Source organism: Fundulus heteroclitus, chromosome 7 (assembly GCF_011125445.2).
Source record: "Fundulus heteroclitus isolate FHET01 chromosome 7, MU-UCD_Fhet_4.1, whole genome shotgun sequence".
In the NCBI taxonomy this organism is placed as follows: domain Eukaryota; kingdom Metazoa; phylum Chordata; class Actinopteri; order Cyprinodontiformes; family Fundulidae; genus Fundulus; species Fundulus heteroclitus.
Genome location: NC_046367.1, coordinates 20,267,221 through 20,283,181, shown reverse-complemented (window position 1 = coordinate 20,283,181; position 15,961 = coordinate 20,267,221). Strand labels below are relative to the sequence as shown.

Below are 15,961 nucleotides of genomic sequence, written 5' to 3'. Positions count from 1 at the left end.
CTTCAGGACACAGACATGTTCTTGCTCCGCCCCTCGTGGCTGGTATCCTTGGAACCTAACGAGTCATACCTTTCCAACAACCTATCACACGTCTTTTTTTGGGGTTATAAAAGCAGTAGTCACTTTTATAACATCCATGCTTTACGCACAGTTGATGACATACAGCGTCCTACAGTGGAAATCAGCGCTTTTGTTTGACCAGATTCCCTTTCATGAGATGGAAAAACATTTTGACACAGTTTTGGCTAATTTGTACCAAAATGACAGCTCCTCTGAGCACACTGGCCCTCTACAACCTTTTGTGGGCCATTGCTTCAACTGATCCAGTCCAGCTTTGCTGCAGTTATATTCAAGATTTTGATAAATAAAATCTGAGGTGTCTCCTAGGTTTTCATAAGTACGTTCATTTTTTATTTTTTTTGCCCAATTTCATATTTTAAAAAGGGCAGAGAGGTGGTGGTGCCCTGGGCACCAGGAAACGTGTGGGAGGTGAGAACTGGGTGTTGTGTTAGTTTTTTATTTTTTTTGGCCACTAGAAAAAGCTAAAAAAATGCTGTGATAAGTTGCTAACCTGAAATAAATCAATAGAGTTTGAATAGTAAGTTTTGTGATCTAACTCTCTACGGACCCGTATGAGACACAGCCTCTATTATGCACCACAGTGACAGAGCTACTGACATCACAAAATATTTTGAGCCAATACCAATGCTGATGTGAAATTCAAGTAGTTTAACGACACTCGTTAAACCTTAGGAGGGCGCCACACAGATGGTTTTTGACACAAAAGCAGGATTTCAACAAATGTGCAATAAATTGTCAAAATAATGACCAGGAAGTGTACACAGAACTATTAGACCCGCATGGATACAGTTTATTAGCAACAAAAGAAGTTGATCTGGGTGAGTTACCCTTTAATCACAGATAAATCAGACAGTGACAGTTGTGATAGTGTTTCCACTGGGGGAAAAACAATTTTATGTTTTACCATTACACTGGTACCAAAAGGTTACATTTAGACCTGATAATTGTGGAGCTATTCTTTATGTATTTTAGTTGTGTATTTTCTGGTGGAAAATGCTTCTGAAACAGACCATCATATCACTGTGTTGACATATCATGCGAGTTTGACTTTTTAAATTGTTGCTACTGAAATAAACCTTTTGATGATGTTCATATGTATTGAAATGGGCCTTTATATTTGATGACAGCAGCTAGGAAAAAAAATGCAATTGGGAGGCAAAGATGGGACAGACCTTATCTTTATTTCAAGCAAAGGTTCCTGCTCAAACTTAAGGCCGAGCAGTTAAAGTCAAAGCTGTATAGCTGGAATAGAGAAAGTCAGAGTTTAGCTGATGGATGCAATCAAGATAAATCGGCAGGATCCTTGTGAAGAGGTTGGCAGGCATGAAAGCCATCACAATTCATTACTCTCTAACACAACTGAGAAAGTGTGTGGGCGGTGTTAATAGTAGTCATAGTTGACATTTGCCCCGTGCCTGTAGGAAGACCGCGGGCCGACGGGAGCGTTTTCATCGTAGTGGTGCTGACGACCCTGGTCATGGGAGCGGGCGTAGTCCATCCAGTACTGCAGGTCTGCCTCCAGCCTCTGGTGAGGAAAAAACACACATCACAGACACAGCGCGTTTGAGGAACTCGATAACAGACAACCCAGTGACTGATAAGACGTCCACTGAGACTGTCGGGAGGTACCGCTACGGCAAATAATCAACCTGAATGAAAGACAAACTTTGAAAAGGCCAATCGTTTGGCAGCTTTGGCCTTTTAAGGAAGCAACGGCGACTGGAATATGCCGAGGTGATCCGAGTGTTGGAGGGATGCCTCCACGGATGGCTCTAGCACGCTGTCAGCTGTTGGAAACAGCGGCAGTGATGGGTTATTTTAAGCAGTCAGCTTCTCTTTCCCCACCTCTCTGTGATCTCATCTCTGTCCCCAGTGAAATCAGGGTGGTCAATGACCCGAAAGAAAGCGGAGTCTGGATCTGTAAGTGGGCTTAAATTTCTGCGTGACAAACAGAAGATTTACAACTGTATTTATTATTGATTCCCCTAAAATATTTGTGCAGATGGAGGAGCCTTTTGGAGAGCATCTTTAAGATTAGACTGACCTTTACTCCATATTTTAGTTTTTTTTTTTTTTTTTTTTTTTTTTACAATCTGCATTTAAGGTTCTGGTTCTTTGCTCTACAAAATGAATGCATGCCACTACTTTCTTTTTTTTTTTTGTTAGACTGTGAAGTCTCAAATGTCCAGTTATCTTATAGTCCCTTTCCATCTGCAAACTGTGATTGTTTCAAAGAAAAAAACTATATCTAACTCAAACCCTTTGTTAAAATCTGGAAGTGCTTTGACAAAAAAAAAAACAAAAAAAAAAAAAACAGTGACACGGATACTTCTTACATTGTTGAAATCCTTTCCTTAATTTGTTTTGAATTCCCATACTTTTGTCACTTTGGTAGCTCTGCTAATTGGTTTGAGTCTCTCCATGCATTTCAACAAAAAGAAAAACATACCTGCTCGTCAAAGCCCATTTGCATAAACTGCATAATCCACTGCTGGACGTCTGGTCTGCTGCGATCCCAGACGTTCCTCCTCGTTCTGCTCAGTTTGGCCAGAAAGTCCTGCGCCTTGGAAGAAGGGATGGCAACAGAAGCCTTGGATGGGGCACGTTCAGCTTCTGCCACTACACGAGTCAGTCAAACAAGCAGCAAATTAAAAGGCTGGGTTTTGAAAGCTAACCTGAAATGCATCAGTTTATGGATCAAATTTGAGTGGTTACCATTTCTTCTCACTAAGATCTTCTGCAGGTGGCTCTCACTGGATACATCTGCAAACGAGTCAAAAGAAACAAATGTTTTGAGTTCAAAGCCATTCTTATCTGAAGTCAAGTTGACCACATATAGTGCCTTGCTTTAGTGTTCATACACCTTGAACTTTTCTACTCAGTTGGATCTTGACTTTGACTAGGCCATTTCAACACATGCTAGTATACTTGGATCTAGATCTTTACGTTTAGCCGCGGCTGGGTATTTATGGCTGTTGTCCTGTTAGAATGTAAACCTTTACTCAAGTCTCATTTTTTTTAGCAGTTTCTTATTGGTTTACCCCATTATTCAGTCTACCCATTAATGCTGAAGAGTTTCCCTATCCCTGCCTAAGAAAAGCATGATGCTGCTTCACACCATATTTCCACATCCCCACCATTAAATATCAAGTAAAACCTCCCCATAGCCAAGTAAGAAAGGTAAGACTGCAAGTTTGATGCCAACATCCTATTTGAGCGTTTTAGGTGACAACAAATGGCATCCTCATGATTCATTCAGCATTGATACTTATGCAACTTGATAGCATTTTTCAGCCAAATGCATGTTGCTATGAACTTTTGTAAATGTGTCGCATCTGCTTTTGAAAGCGCCATGACAAGCCTTTATACTTCAAAAGATGATCCGTAAGTGCAGCTGAGCCCAAAAGAGGATGCACACAAAGCCCTGTGTGTGACAAGAATGTTAGGTTGATTGTGTTGGACACGGAAAAATTTAACATTAGGTTTCTATAAGATGGATCTTCCAAATATCCAGGACTATATTTATCAATTATAAAACTATGAATTTAAACATACTTTATTACTTGACAACACGGTCATTGTGATGCTGATTGCACCAATGCTAATTTACTGATTGCTCTTCTTTGTCTTTTGTGAGCTTAACTAGTTTGAGTCATCAATAAAGGTAAAGGTTGCAAAAACTCAATTCAAATAAAATAAGTCAACAATTTACATGCTTTTTATTCAGCATCCTGTTGAGCCAATAAATATCAACGAATAAAGGGAATCAATCTGAAGTGTGTTGCTGCGTCGTTTAGCTGGCAAGTGGATGTGACCTAATTTGACTTTGTAAAGTATCTTGAGATGACACGGGTTGTGAATTGGCCCTAAATAAATAAAATTGAATTGAATTAAAACGTGAGTCGGTCCAAACATATCAGTTAACCCTCTACAGTGCCCTAACATCTCCACGTTGCATCTCTCTGGACAATTAAATACTTTTAAAAAGTGGGAAGACCCATAGTGCTTTAATTTGTCACGTGACATTTAGAAATCGTCTCCAGTGGTCATTAAGTCAGATGAAGAGCAAACCCTGGACAGGTGGGCAGTCCATCACAGGGCAACCATGGGCACACCTAAGGGCAATTTGGAGAGCCCAATCAAACACAGTGATGTGTTTTTTTGACTGTGGGAGGAAGCCAGAGTACCTGCAGAGAAGCCATACATGCACAGGGAGAACATGCAAACGCCATGCAGAAAGAGCCCAGGCTGGGATTCAAACCCAGGACCTTCCTACTGCAAGGCAACAGTAACCCCTTGCCTCTTTCCATCTTGAAAAGAATAAACTATACTAATAGCTGAGCAAACTTTGTCCGTCATGCTATTTATTTGCTAATAAACTGAAAGAAAATTGTTTAAATATACCAATATGGAAAATGTTGCTTTGATTTATCCTAAATCACCATGACGGCACGACATTATGATTGTGGTTTTTTTTAGGACCTTATATTCAGAGACATCCCTTCAACCAGACATTAGTTTTGATCTTTGCAGTTTAGCGAGGAAAGGATTAGATTTTGGTCACACTAAAGCTCTGTTGCTATCCTCTGGATGTCATAGTCTATTTTTACCGTAGAAGTTTGCCAGTCATATCGGCTCAGATTTTCCACACATTTTTCCTTCATTTCCAGAAGGAAATTAGCCCCGTTCGACACCCCTTTAAGAGGGTAGAAATCACACCTCCAGCTGAGCATAAGGAAGACAATTATAACTAAGGAGTGACGAGCATGACGAGCTCCAAGAATACTTGCCTGGAGAAAGTGACACTGATGAAGACGAGGGCAAGAATTAGCATCACGATGAGGGCAGGGAGGGTGAAAGTAGAGAGACGGGGCTCTCTGGTGCAACGTTAAGAAGTGGGCAGCGTGATTTCTATTCTCTTCTTTCTTAAAGGGGTAAAGAATGAGTCTGAATTCACGCTGTAGGCGGAGGACTATGTGTGCAAATTCAAGGCACACAAAATGGACAAAGTTCACTGTCAGCTCACAGCAGACGGAGTTAAATAACAGCCAGAACATTGATTTACTATAACTTACCTCAAATTTACCGTTCATCAAATTGTAAAGAAAAAGACATGATGATGATAAACGACTCTTTGAGACTTTCGGTTGAGTGGGTTGCTCCACAGAGGTACAGAGTTGCCTACAGCAACGTTCAGTCAAGAAACTCTTTTTAAAGAGGTATTATTCCAATGCCGTTACAATCTCAAAAGTCATTTTATGCTATTGAGTATTTCTTATTAATCAAATGATGTTAGGGATTGAAAAGAAGCATATTTTATTCACAAGTATGAAACAACCAAACTCACTAACATTTCTTTAGATTCTGTTTATTTAGTCCATTAAGGCATAAAAATACTGGAATTTTTTTCCTTAATGTGTAGCTTAGAGGGATAGAAAGGTTAACATTCAGAAAAAAAAGCCTCAATTAAAACATTTACAGTTAGAACCGGATGTTAAAATCACCGTACAAAAAAAACAGACACTTGAATCAGACAAAACTTTGGATTATCAAACTTATTTTTGTTTGTTAAAAGCTAAAATAATTACTTGGAGAAGTCTTTTTTATGACTTTGTCCAAATTCAGAAGTTAGCAGCTAAAAACATTTGGGAAAGCCCTGATGATAATAATTTACAATATCTGAGCTAGAAGGGGCTTTCCTCATACCCACTGTGTCTTTCTGTTGCATCGTGGGAAAACAAAAGAAATCAGCCAAATTATCAGGAAGCAAATTGTGGACCTCCACGAGTCAGTTTGCAGATTCCTGTGGGTGCTACGTTGCTCTATTACATGCCAGTATAGCGACCGTGGGAATGTTGAGCCTTTGTTTTGTTCAGAAAGCAGCTGGATGTGTTTTTGATGAAAAGTGTATAAATCCACCCCAGAACAAGAGCCTGTGAAGAAGCTGGTGGGAGAGTTTTATTGTGAAATGTCTCATTTTGGTTAGGCTGGAAAATATAAAGGTTTCAAACCACACAGCCTTTTGTTTTCGCTTGTTCAGTTCCTCAGGGGATGTGAATCCCTTCTTTCTGAAGCTTTCTGGAAGTCATTTGTTAACTGAACAAGTTTCTGGCTTGTTTGCATATAAATTTTGTTGAGACGTTTGCTTCCTGCGGCTGTTTCCGACCCCGGAGGAGTGATGTTGCCCTGTGTTTGAAATACTCTCGGACAAAAGTGCACCAACAACATATCTTCCACTTCACCACACCAACAAAGTGAATTCGGGCGACCTTTTCATACTTTATAAGCGCCTATGACTCAACTCTCTCAGAGAGTTTCCGTGTAGACTTTGTCTTCAGGGGTTTTGCTCTGTTTAAAAATCAAGATAGACTCCAGGAACTCTTCCACAGCGTAAACTGTACAGCCCTGCTTAGAAATCCATTCTTAAACCCAGTAGTTCTGCTAGTGAGCAGAAAATCTCTGTGTGGAGTTATACAGATGGAGGAGATTAAGTACAGTATGTCCAGGTTTTTGTGCAGACGAATGAGACCACGAAGCAGCAGCTTATTCCTTCAAAAGTTGCAGACATAAGCAGCCTAATTAAAAAAAGCAAACAAACAAAACAACAAACAGTGTGAATAATCATTCCCCCAGCTGTTGTAAGGGCTAAGTGTTTACCTGAAATTATCGTTGGAAATGAGATTGTGAAAATACATCAGGTGGCTTAATAATGGGTAAAAAGATGAGCCTTTTTTTATTAACTTTTTTCAGGGTTTGCTACAGCGGCAGCCTTTTCCTTTAAAAATTAAAGATTGTTTGGGGTTCATACTGAAAAACTGCAATAACAGTTGAATATATTGCCTTGGCATTTCGCTGTCAAAGGTTTATCGACTGACTTTAAGGACTGAAATAGCACAGAAAAGCCTTAGAAAAAACAAGATCAGTATTAGAGTCTGTCACGAAATGTGAGGTTTTAGCAGGACCCAAAATCAGACACGACCTCAGAAGCTGCACGATGAAAGTAAGGATTTCATTAAAAAAAAATAAACCCCCCAAAGTAACAGCAGATGAAATGACAAAATCTGGAATAAGAACAGCACTACAAGGAACAGGAAACCAAACAGAAGAAACCAGCGATAAGAACCAGGGAGTTTAAATGCAGGGAGTTTAAATACAGGTAGGTGCAAGTGAGGCAGAAAACAGGTGAAGGTAATCAGGATGATGTGGAACAGCTGAGACCAATGAAGCTGATGAGCTGAGGAGAACAATAAACAGTAACTGAAGGGAAACATGTGGCGTATAACAAAATGTATGTAGAATATACTAAGGTCCACCAACTAATTCTCAGGACTTGATAAAGTGCCATTAAAGTACCGTCCATTTACAATAAGGAAGGCACGATCAAGGAAACTTAACGGCAAAGAAACGGTCAAAAATACACCACAAATTAATATCGCAATCCAAACACCTGGAGATCGTGACAGATTATTGGCCAAGATGGTGTACAGGGAAAAAGAGCTTTGGCGGTAGTTCACACACTCACGGTGCACAAACATTCAAATATTAGGTATGATCTATTTATTTATTTTGGACTTTAATGATCGTGTTGGATTGTGAAGTGTCTTAGATTGGGTTACTACCTTGTCAGTTCTGGGAAAAGTAGCTGGAATGCTCTGGGGATGTATCTTCAAGTCCCGGGACAGTATTTGGATAGTTTTGAGAAGGTACCTGGTTGGTTCCAGGGAAGTTAATTTTCAGGTCCCATGAACGTTTAATCATCTATGGGGTAAGATAACTGTCAATGTAAACATATGCGTAGGTGTCTGAATTTGTAAATGTGAGTCCATAAATGTGAATAAATATAAGATTTTTATTTGCTCCTTTTCATAAACTCATTTATGTGACATCAGATGTTTCATTTGTGAGAATACGAGTTTAGAAGTTACGAATACAAGTTACAAAGTTACAACTTTGCAACAATACATACAAGTTCAAATCACAGATTTGGGAGTATGAAACACAAATTTACAAGCACAAATCTAGCACCCTTAAGGAAGCTGTTACACACCTTAAAGTTGCTCACCAACCACCATTAAACAAGAATAAGTAGAAGACGAAGAAAACAGGAGTTGTATTCTCACAGGTGAACCATCTGGTGTCACATCATTACCGCCACCAACTGGTAAGGAGTGTAAGATTTTCATCAGGTGTTTTAGATTCATACTTGCACGTTTGTGATTTGTAACTTTGTCATTTATATCCGTAACTTCTAAACTTGTATTCTCACAGACGAAACATCTGATGTCACAAGTATGTATGAGTTGACAGCAAAGAACAAATAAAAAAATCTTCAGTTTATTCACTTTTATCGACTTACGTTTACAAATTCAGACATCTATGCATACATTTTTATTGATAGTTATCTTACCCCATATAATCTGGGAAGTTCTGGTAGGTCACATTTAAGGTCCAGAAAGCAACCTTCCACTCTTGGAAACCAATGTTCAAGTTCTGGTAAAGAAAGGGCTGCAGGATGTAGTTCCAGCACACTCTGTGCTAAAGATATTTCACCCTTGCTCAGTGGCAACATCTTTATCTATATCATGTTGAAAATAAACACTAAACTCTAGGTGTTGAGCTTTCTAAATGTCTGTATTCACAATTTTATAGGATCATCAGAAGAAAGTTTTCTTTGCCAGTAGTCCTAGTAGTCTCCGTGGTTTGTGGGTCGGATATAACTTAGGATTCTGGGTTCTTGCATCACATGAAGGTGTGGGATAAAAGCAGGAATGCTTATCATTTGAGCATTTCCTGACCCCAAAGGAAATGGCCCCAAAGGATGAATTCTCTTCATGATTGTGCTGCTTTACATAAGAGTTTCATGAAGAACAATGTGTATAAAAAGGCTATTAATGTTAGAGCTGTTCTTAAAGGTGTCGAGGAATCCAGGGAATCTCAAAGCCAGGATTCAAAACAATAGTGGGGGTTGTTATCTGAAGGTTTCTACAGCATTGGCATGTATCGCACTAAAAAGTATGCATACCTTTGTACAACGGACTTTGAATTTGAAGCTGCTATATTGTCTCAATCATCTTTAATCATCTGTTCACATAGCAGGTGAATAGGTAACCATTATGTTCCAAGAATGTAGCTTTTGTAAGTCAGAAAGCACAAAAATGCAAAAACTTTGGGTGTTACTGGCAAATTTTCTATGATTAAAAAAATAATTTTTTTTACACCTCTACTAAAAGTTATTCCACCCAATTTCCACTTGACTATGAGTGGTGTTCTTCTACTTGTCTATGTAGTCTATAATAATAAACATTTTCATATATTTTTGTGAAGGGAATGCTTTTACCTCTATTTTATTATTAAGTATGTTTTTATCATACTTTATTGTACAAAAAAGTAAATTTTTATGAATGGGTTTTCAACTGTAAGAAGAAAACTACTTTGAGTTGGTGAAGACCGTGGATGAAAATATGTTTAACTTTTCTATGGGCTTCTCCTTTTAGTATTTTAAGCTCAGCGCTAAAGGTATGAATGTTGAACAATAGAAGTAAAAAAGCCTCTGTAGTAGAATGACAAAGCAGCTTAACTCAACAGTGACTTTACACGAACATCACCAATGAACAGCGTTAGCTGTAGCACTGCTATAGGTTCTCGGGTCATTTTGCCTATGCATCAATTTGTACCCACCTTGGGGAGATATTGTACACCCAATTTAATCTACTCATACCATAAGGACATATGGATAAGTCACTTGGATAAACAACTCTCTCAAACAATCTCTTTTTAATCAGTTATTTTATCAGTTATTATCTCAATCATATGGTCATAATGTCATGATTTGGGTTTTGTTATGGTTTGTTTGTTATTTGATTAATTAGTTCTCTCTCTTGTCTTAGTATTGTCAGGGTTTAGTTGTGATCTGGCTTTATTTACTGTTATTGTTCAGTTCCTCCTCCCTCTCTCACTCAGCTCTCCTTTACTCCCTCCTCAGTCAGTCACACCTGTTGGTCATTAATCAGTCAGACTCACTTCACCTGCCAGCCTCCCTACTTCAGCCTCCCTCTGTCTTCACTTCCCTGCCGGTCCGTCATCAGACTACACTATACTCTATCCTCGGCTGGTCTACCTGGATCGCTCCTGATAGCCGTTTGTACCCTGCCTTGGTTTATCTTTGTTTGTCTCTGGCCGTTGCTGGAAGTAACCTGTCTCACCTCTGAACTTAGTGGAGCTACTGATCCTGCTGTGGTTCTGGCCTGAAAGTATTCACTCTGCCGTGCTGGTGGTCCAGCTTGCCAGTTCATGCCTCCACTCTGCTCCAGCCAGAACTCTCTCCGGGCCGTCAGCTCCTGCCTTCATCTTCACCTCTGTTCCAGTCCCGGCCTGCCTCTGTGGTTTCATCTATCGTTATCCATCTTCCTTTCAATAAACTCTCAATTTTAGCTCCGTGTGTGTGTGGTTTTGAATTAATTGAAGACAAACCATGACAAGTATTAGCTCTGGTTTTTATTATTTGCTTGTGTGTTATTTAGTCTTAGTCTGGTTTTCTAGCTTAGGTCTGGTCTTTATGGTTATTTTGGTTCTGGATTAGTTTCTGTTTTGGTGTAGTGATTCTCTTCATTTAACCAATTCTGTGATAGGTTTAGTTTGGGTTTGTCTTGCTTTATCCTGAATCTGCTTTAGTTTATCTGTAATGAACTCATGTGATAATGGCAAGGTACGTGGGTATAAAATACTCTTTACAGGAAGGAGACTCTACCACCTGAGGTCGCTTGGAGTGCAAGGAGCACTCCTGAAGACTTTCTACTCTTTGGTGGCATCGGCCAATCTATGGTTTGTTGGAGCAGCAGCTTATCTGTAGCTGAGAGGAAGCAGCTGAATAAACTCATTAAGAGGGCAGCTCTGTCCTGGGATGCCCTCTGGACCTAATGCATGTGGTGGGAGACAAAAGGACTGAAAGAAAAGTAACGAGCTGTTGCCGAGCTGGAGAGCTCTTTCAGTGACAGATTGCTGTATCTTAGATACTCAAAGGAGCGTTTCCGCAGGTCGTTCCTCCCAGCTGATGTTAAACTTCATAACCTCTGCTGCTCACAACAGACTCAAGAACTGTTTACACACTTGCTAATGGCTGCATGGCTTCTGATCCGATCATGAATCGTTTACACTGTTTCTAGTATACAAAGGTAAACTCGCACATGCTTTAGCTACTTTGAGATGCTGCTGCACTTTCATGCATATTGCACATTTTAATATTGAGTGTTCTGTAAATAGGCTGGAGTTTTAAACTTGAATATTACATCTTAACTTTACCTGGATATGCCACACTATCAATAATTGTGCAATATTTACTCTGGTATTTACTTTTCTATCTTCTATTCTTGACATTCCTTTACAACCCAGTTTAGGTTTGACTAGTTTGTTCTTTTTTCATTACTAATTATTGTGTGTAACTGTCTGTGTCCTTGCCACTGTCACACCCCAATTTCACCATTCTGCGACAATAAAGAAATTGTTTTGCTGCTTATCATTAAAATACATAACTAGTGTGCTGGATGTTTATTAGCTTGCACAGTTGGTATGCAAGGTAATAAAACACCCTGAGGGGGGTGCTTTAATGCTGGAGAATAGAAGAATAGCTATCACAATCACGATTGTTTCTGTAGCACTGAGTTACATGCTGTCAGTGGTAGTAAATTAGCTAATCTCTGCCAAATCAGTGCCGCTCCAACGCTGGAGGTGCTTTATATATTGGAAAACATATGCAATGCAATTTCATTTATATAGCACCATTAATATAAATGAGTGTCCAGTTGTCATAATGTGAGCAGGACCAAAGTGCAGATGAGTGCTTCAGTGAGACATGAAGTGAAAAAGGATTTTATTATAAATGAAGCAGCCTAACCTAAAGATCAGGCAGGTGGAGACATGGATCAGACATGGATCAGGAATAACACAAGGAGAACCAAAACAAGGGGAGCATAACACAGGACCTGACAATCAGTGAGAGTGAGCTGGAAGAATAAATAGGTGAGGAGACCGAGGGAGCAATTGTCACAGGTGAGATATGAGGGTAATCTGTGGCATCTCTGCATTTGGGGCCAGTGGGACCAGGCCCCATCGGATGTTGCTTTGGAGCTCTATGTTCCCAATAATGAGTGGGACAGGATCATTCTTTATAGAGTAATATTGTAAAAAAGACCAATTCCCTTACCTAGAATTCTGTTATAAATATTTGTGTCTAAGTCTGCCAGAAAACTGACAAGCTCAGTAGGCTACAATCCTCTGAAGGCGCCTTGATATTGGGAGTGTCCCACCAACGTTTGTTTTGCGTATGCCCAACACGCTCTCAGTAGACCTCCGTGGGGCACAAATACTACGGCCCCAAGCTCGGATCAGCCAATCAAAATGCTGGAAATGCACACGTTACGTTCTGCAGGATAGTGTGCGACCATCAAGTGTTGGTTGTCCTTGCTAGCTCACTGAAGGATTGATGTGAATCTTTTCTGTTCAATAATTTAACATTATTTGTAAGTCTTTATTTGTAATTTCATGTATGAAAATTAAATTACATTTAGCCTATATTAACTTGAATTTCTAGTGTGGTGCTTTATGCTAATTTATCTGTTTAATTTAAAATGTATCAAAGTCAGGTTGTTTGCGTCGCAAAAAAAATGTGTTGCTGCTGATAGGTGTTTGGTTTTTGTGCCCCACTTAACTCCTCATGCCAGAGACGCCACTGAGGGTAATTAAGCTGATGGAGAGAGAAAGTAATGATATGTCCGGGACAGGAGGAAAACAGAACCTGACAAGATTAAATAGACTCTGAGAACATAGAGTCACCATCTGAACAGATGTCAGGCAGGGGAGAAAATATCTACCAGAAACAAGAGTAACCACAATCCACCATATACAGAATACAAGATAATGGGAAGAACAACAAAGATAGAGTAACGGAATCCACACCCTGAATAAACGGTACTAAAAGGAGAAACCACTGACAGAACTGCACGATCCCCAGGAACCTCAAATGAACCAAAGACATGTGGATTGTGACACCAACGTGCTTTACAGGACACCAAATCAAAGACTAAAATAAAATTATAAGGTAAAAGCACTAAACTGTTGCACAAAGAAACAAGACATACAGATATCGAAGGCATAAAGGAAATAAAAGTTCCAAGCAGTTCATTATTCAGATTCTAAAAAAAAAAGTCCTGATTTAAACTAAGAGCTTCTTAAGTTATGAGAGAGTTTTATTGCTCAGCTGCAGAGCACAGAGAGTAAATGCTGCTTCAGTGTGTTTACTTCTGCTCCTGGTAGCACTGAGATGGGAGCTCTCTGAAGACCCGAGGGGTCCATATGGTTCATAATTGACAAGCAAGTCAGAAATGTATTTTGACCCATGGCCTTTTGGTGCTCTGTAGATCATTAGCAGCATTTTAAAATCTGTTTTTTTTTTTTTTTATCAAAATGGAAGCAGTGTTGTGATACGAGTCCCATTTACCCGGTGTCTGTCCTGACTCTGAGGCATTTTGGATGAGCTGTAGCGGCCTGATTGATTTCTCACAGAGATGAGTAAAGACACTGTTGAACTAATCTAACCTTGTGAAAATAAAGGCTGATTTTCACACGAAACCCTTTATTCTGGCAAAGTTTTAAGAGAGACAGAAAACCAATTTCGTAACACCCTTTCTATGTAAAAAATTTTGATCTGACAGCACCTTGAATGGGCCGAGCTCAGGACGTGTCAGACAACACGTTGACATTGCAGGTGGTGATTTTAATAAATCTTTTATAAAGGGATGTTTTAAGAGGTTCTGTGAAACTTGTAGAGGACAAATCTGGCATTACAGTGATTTATGAGCTAAAAGCTTGTCACAATCCTTAAATATTAAACGTACTTTCTTGAGCGATTGCATTATTGTGACCCGGGTATGCTGGTTGACGCTGCCGACTGAATCAATCCACAATATCTGCTGTGACTCACCCGTCCTCTCTGAATCCAGTCTATTTTGACTCATTTATAAAACACGTTTAATTATTAACAGTCATCTGAAGCTCTGGCCAAAATTTTATCAGGCAATTGAAAGACATTACACAACCCAGCGAGCCCTTTTGTTTGTTTGGTGAATACAGGGCTGAAAAATCTCTAAATGGTTCATGGACGTCTTTGCTAAGATTGGCGTCTCTCTCTAGCTGTTCCGCCATTTAGTTTTCTATGGATGTCTACAAATAAGGATATTTAATGCTAATGCAAACTTTAAAGGAGCACAGCGTCAGTTACAGGATTTTTGTAGACGTCTGCCCCCTCTGGTGACAAGTTGAAATGACACAAGTGCTTTGCACGTGCATGGGAGAAGGGGAAAAGTGTCAGGCGCTCCGACTGCACAAGTCTTTTGTTAAGAGGCATGATGTCTTCTCAGGTAAGAAAACTATAAATATTGAAGTTATCCCTTGTTTTCTTGCTAATGCATATATTACGGTGGAGACTTAAAGTAGCGAGGTGAATGAGAACATGCCGCACGTCAAACCCACGGTCATGGCTAGAGGTTTTGGCCCAAATCACTCTTTCAAGAGCGGACCAATCCAGCCTACAGAGGCAACTGTGGTAAATGGAAGATTACTGGTATTACATTTGTAAGGGCAATTGTGAGGGCAATTGTAAGGGCATGTATGGGAAAGAAACTAAATTATATTTAACTTGAAAACTTGCACCTTTAAAGAAACTCGCTTGAAAAATCCAAATTATACTCTTAATATTCAAACATCATAAGGGAAATTTGAAAGCACCCTGAAACAGCCTTTTGGATTTCACCTGTACCTTCTTCTTTTTTCCTTCACCATGCCAGGCTGGCTCTAAAGCAACGTGTGCACACGTGGTTCTAAGTATGTGTGAGGTATTCCCCTTCTCACCTCGACCTTCATTTGCAAACAGCAGCTTAAATGTGAGGGACAGGCATGAACTTTTTTTTAAGAACTTTGCTTCATGTGTCTCAGTTCAGGCTTATAATTAAGGTAAACTGTGGTGTGACTCTGACAAGATGTTGACAAGGGTGGGTTATTCCTCCAGTCAAATATTAAAGTCTCTGCATTCTCAGTGTTTCTTCCACTTGTATTGATAAAGTGCAAAAGAAACAAAAAAAATGCAAATAAAACGTGTTCAAATATTCTGCACTTCAAAAATGTGGGGCAGATGTTTGAATTAAATCAAACCCAAAATAAACATACACACTATTAAGGTTTAAATTGATGTGGCAGCAACAGAAAGAAGAAATTAGTCGTTTCAGTCTTTCAATATTTTTTTTTCCTGAATTACGTTTTCCAGGAGCAAACATAAGGCTCATGTTCTGATTCCTAACCACACAAAGGGAGAAAAGGAAAAAAAAGAAAAGAAGAGAGTGGGCTAATGTGAAGAAACAGTATGAACCACGCAAAACTTTACTGATGCGGAAGAAAAGCCAAAGAAACATAACAGAATATGCCTACCTCTGAGAGTTGTTAGAGTCAGCAAGGCAGCCAACCCAATAAACCTCAAACAGAGCTGCTGGGATGCCATCTTGTACCCACTGAGTCTTTCTAGGGCTCCTTGAAGGCAACAACTGTTCGCAAACTGCTTCGCGACCAGAGGGAGGGGCGGGAGGGCCGCCCAGACTTTCAAAGTGGAAACTGGCCTGTGGCAGTGGGATGTCTTTTACCTCCCTGCTGCCTACACAAACAACACTATAACTGAGCTTTTCTTCTCTTATTGAAGGAATTTTGCATCCGACGTACTTTTCCAGGAATACACATGCAACAGAAGGAGCAGAAAAAAGGCATAAATGCTTTTTAAAATGCTGCAATTTGCAAGTTTTAGTAAAGAAGTGCTACTTTTTTTTTTCTCCATATGAGGCAT

At 39.6% G+C, this 15,961-nt stretch overlaps 1 protein-coding gene across 1 annotated transcript; it reads right to left on the bottom strand.

Annotated features, from left to right (window-relative positions):
• Positions 1-848: 848 nt before the first annotated feature.
• Positions 849-15,760, bottom strand: ecrg4a (ECRG4 augurin precursor a; the record flags this gene model as incomplete). The annotated part of the gene is made up of 4 exons (XM_012864391.3): positions 849-1,606; positions 2,531-2,700; positions 2,797-2,844; positions 15,556-15,760. Coding segments are annotated over 4 exons (567 nt in total), but the record flags the coding sequence as incomplete, so codon positions are not given.
• Positions 15,761-15,961: the final 201 nt, after the last annotated feature.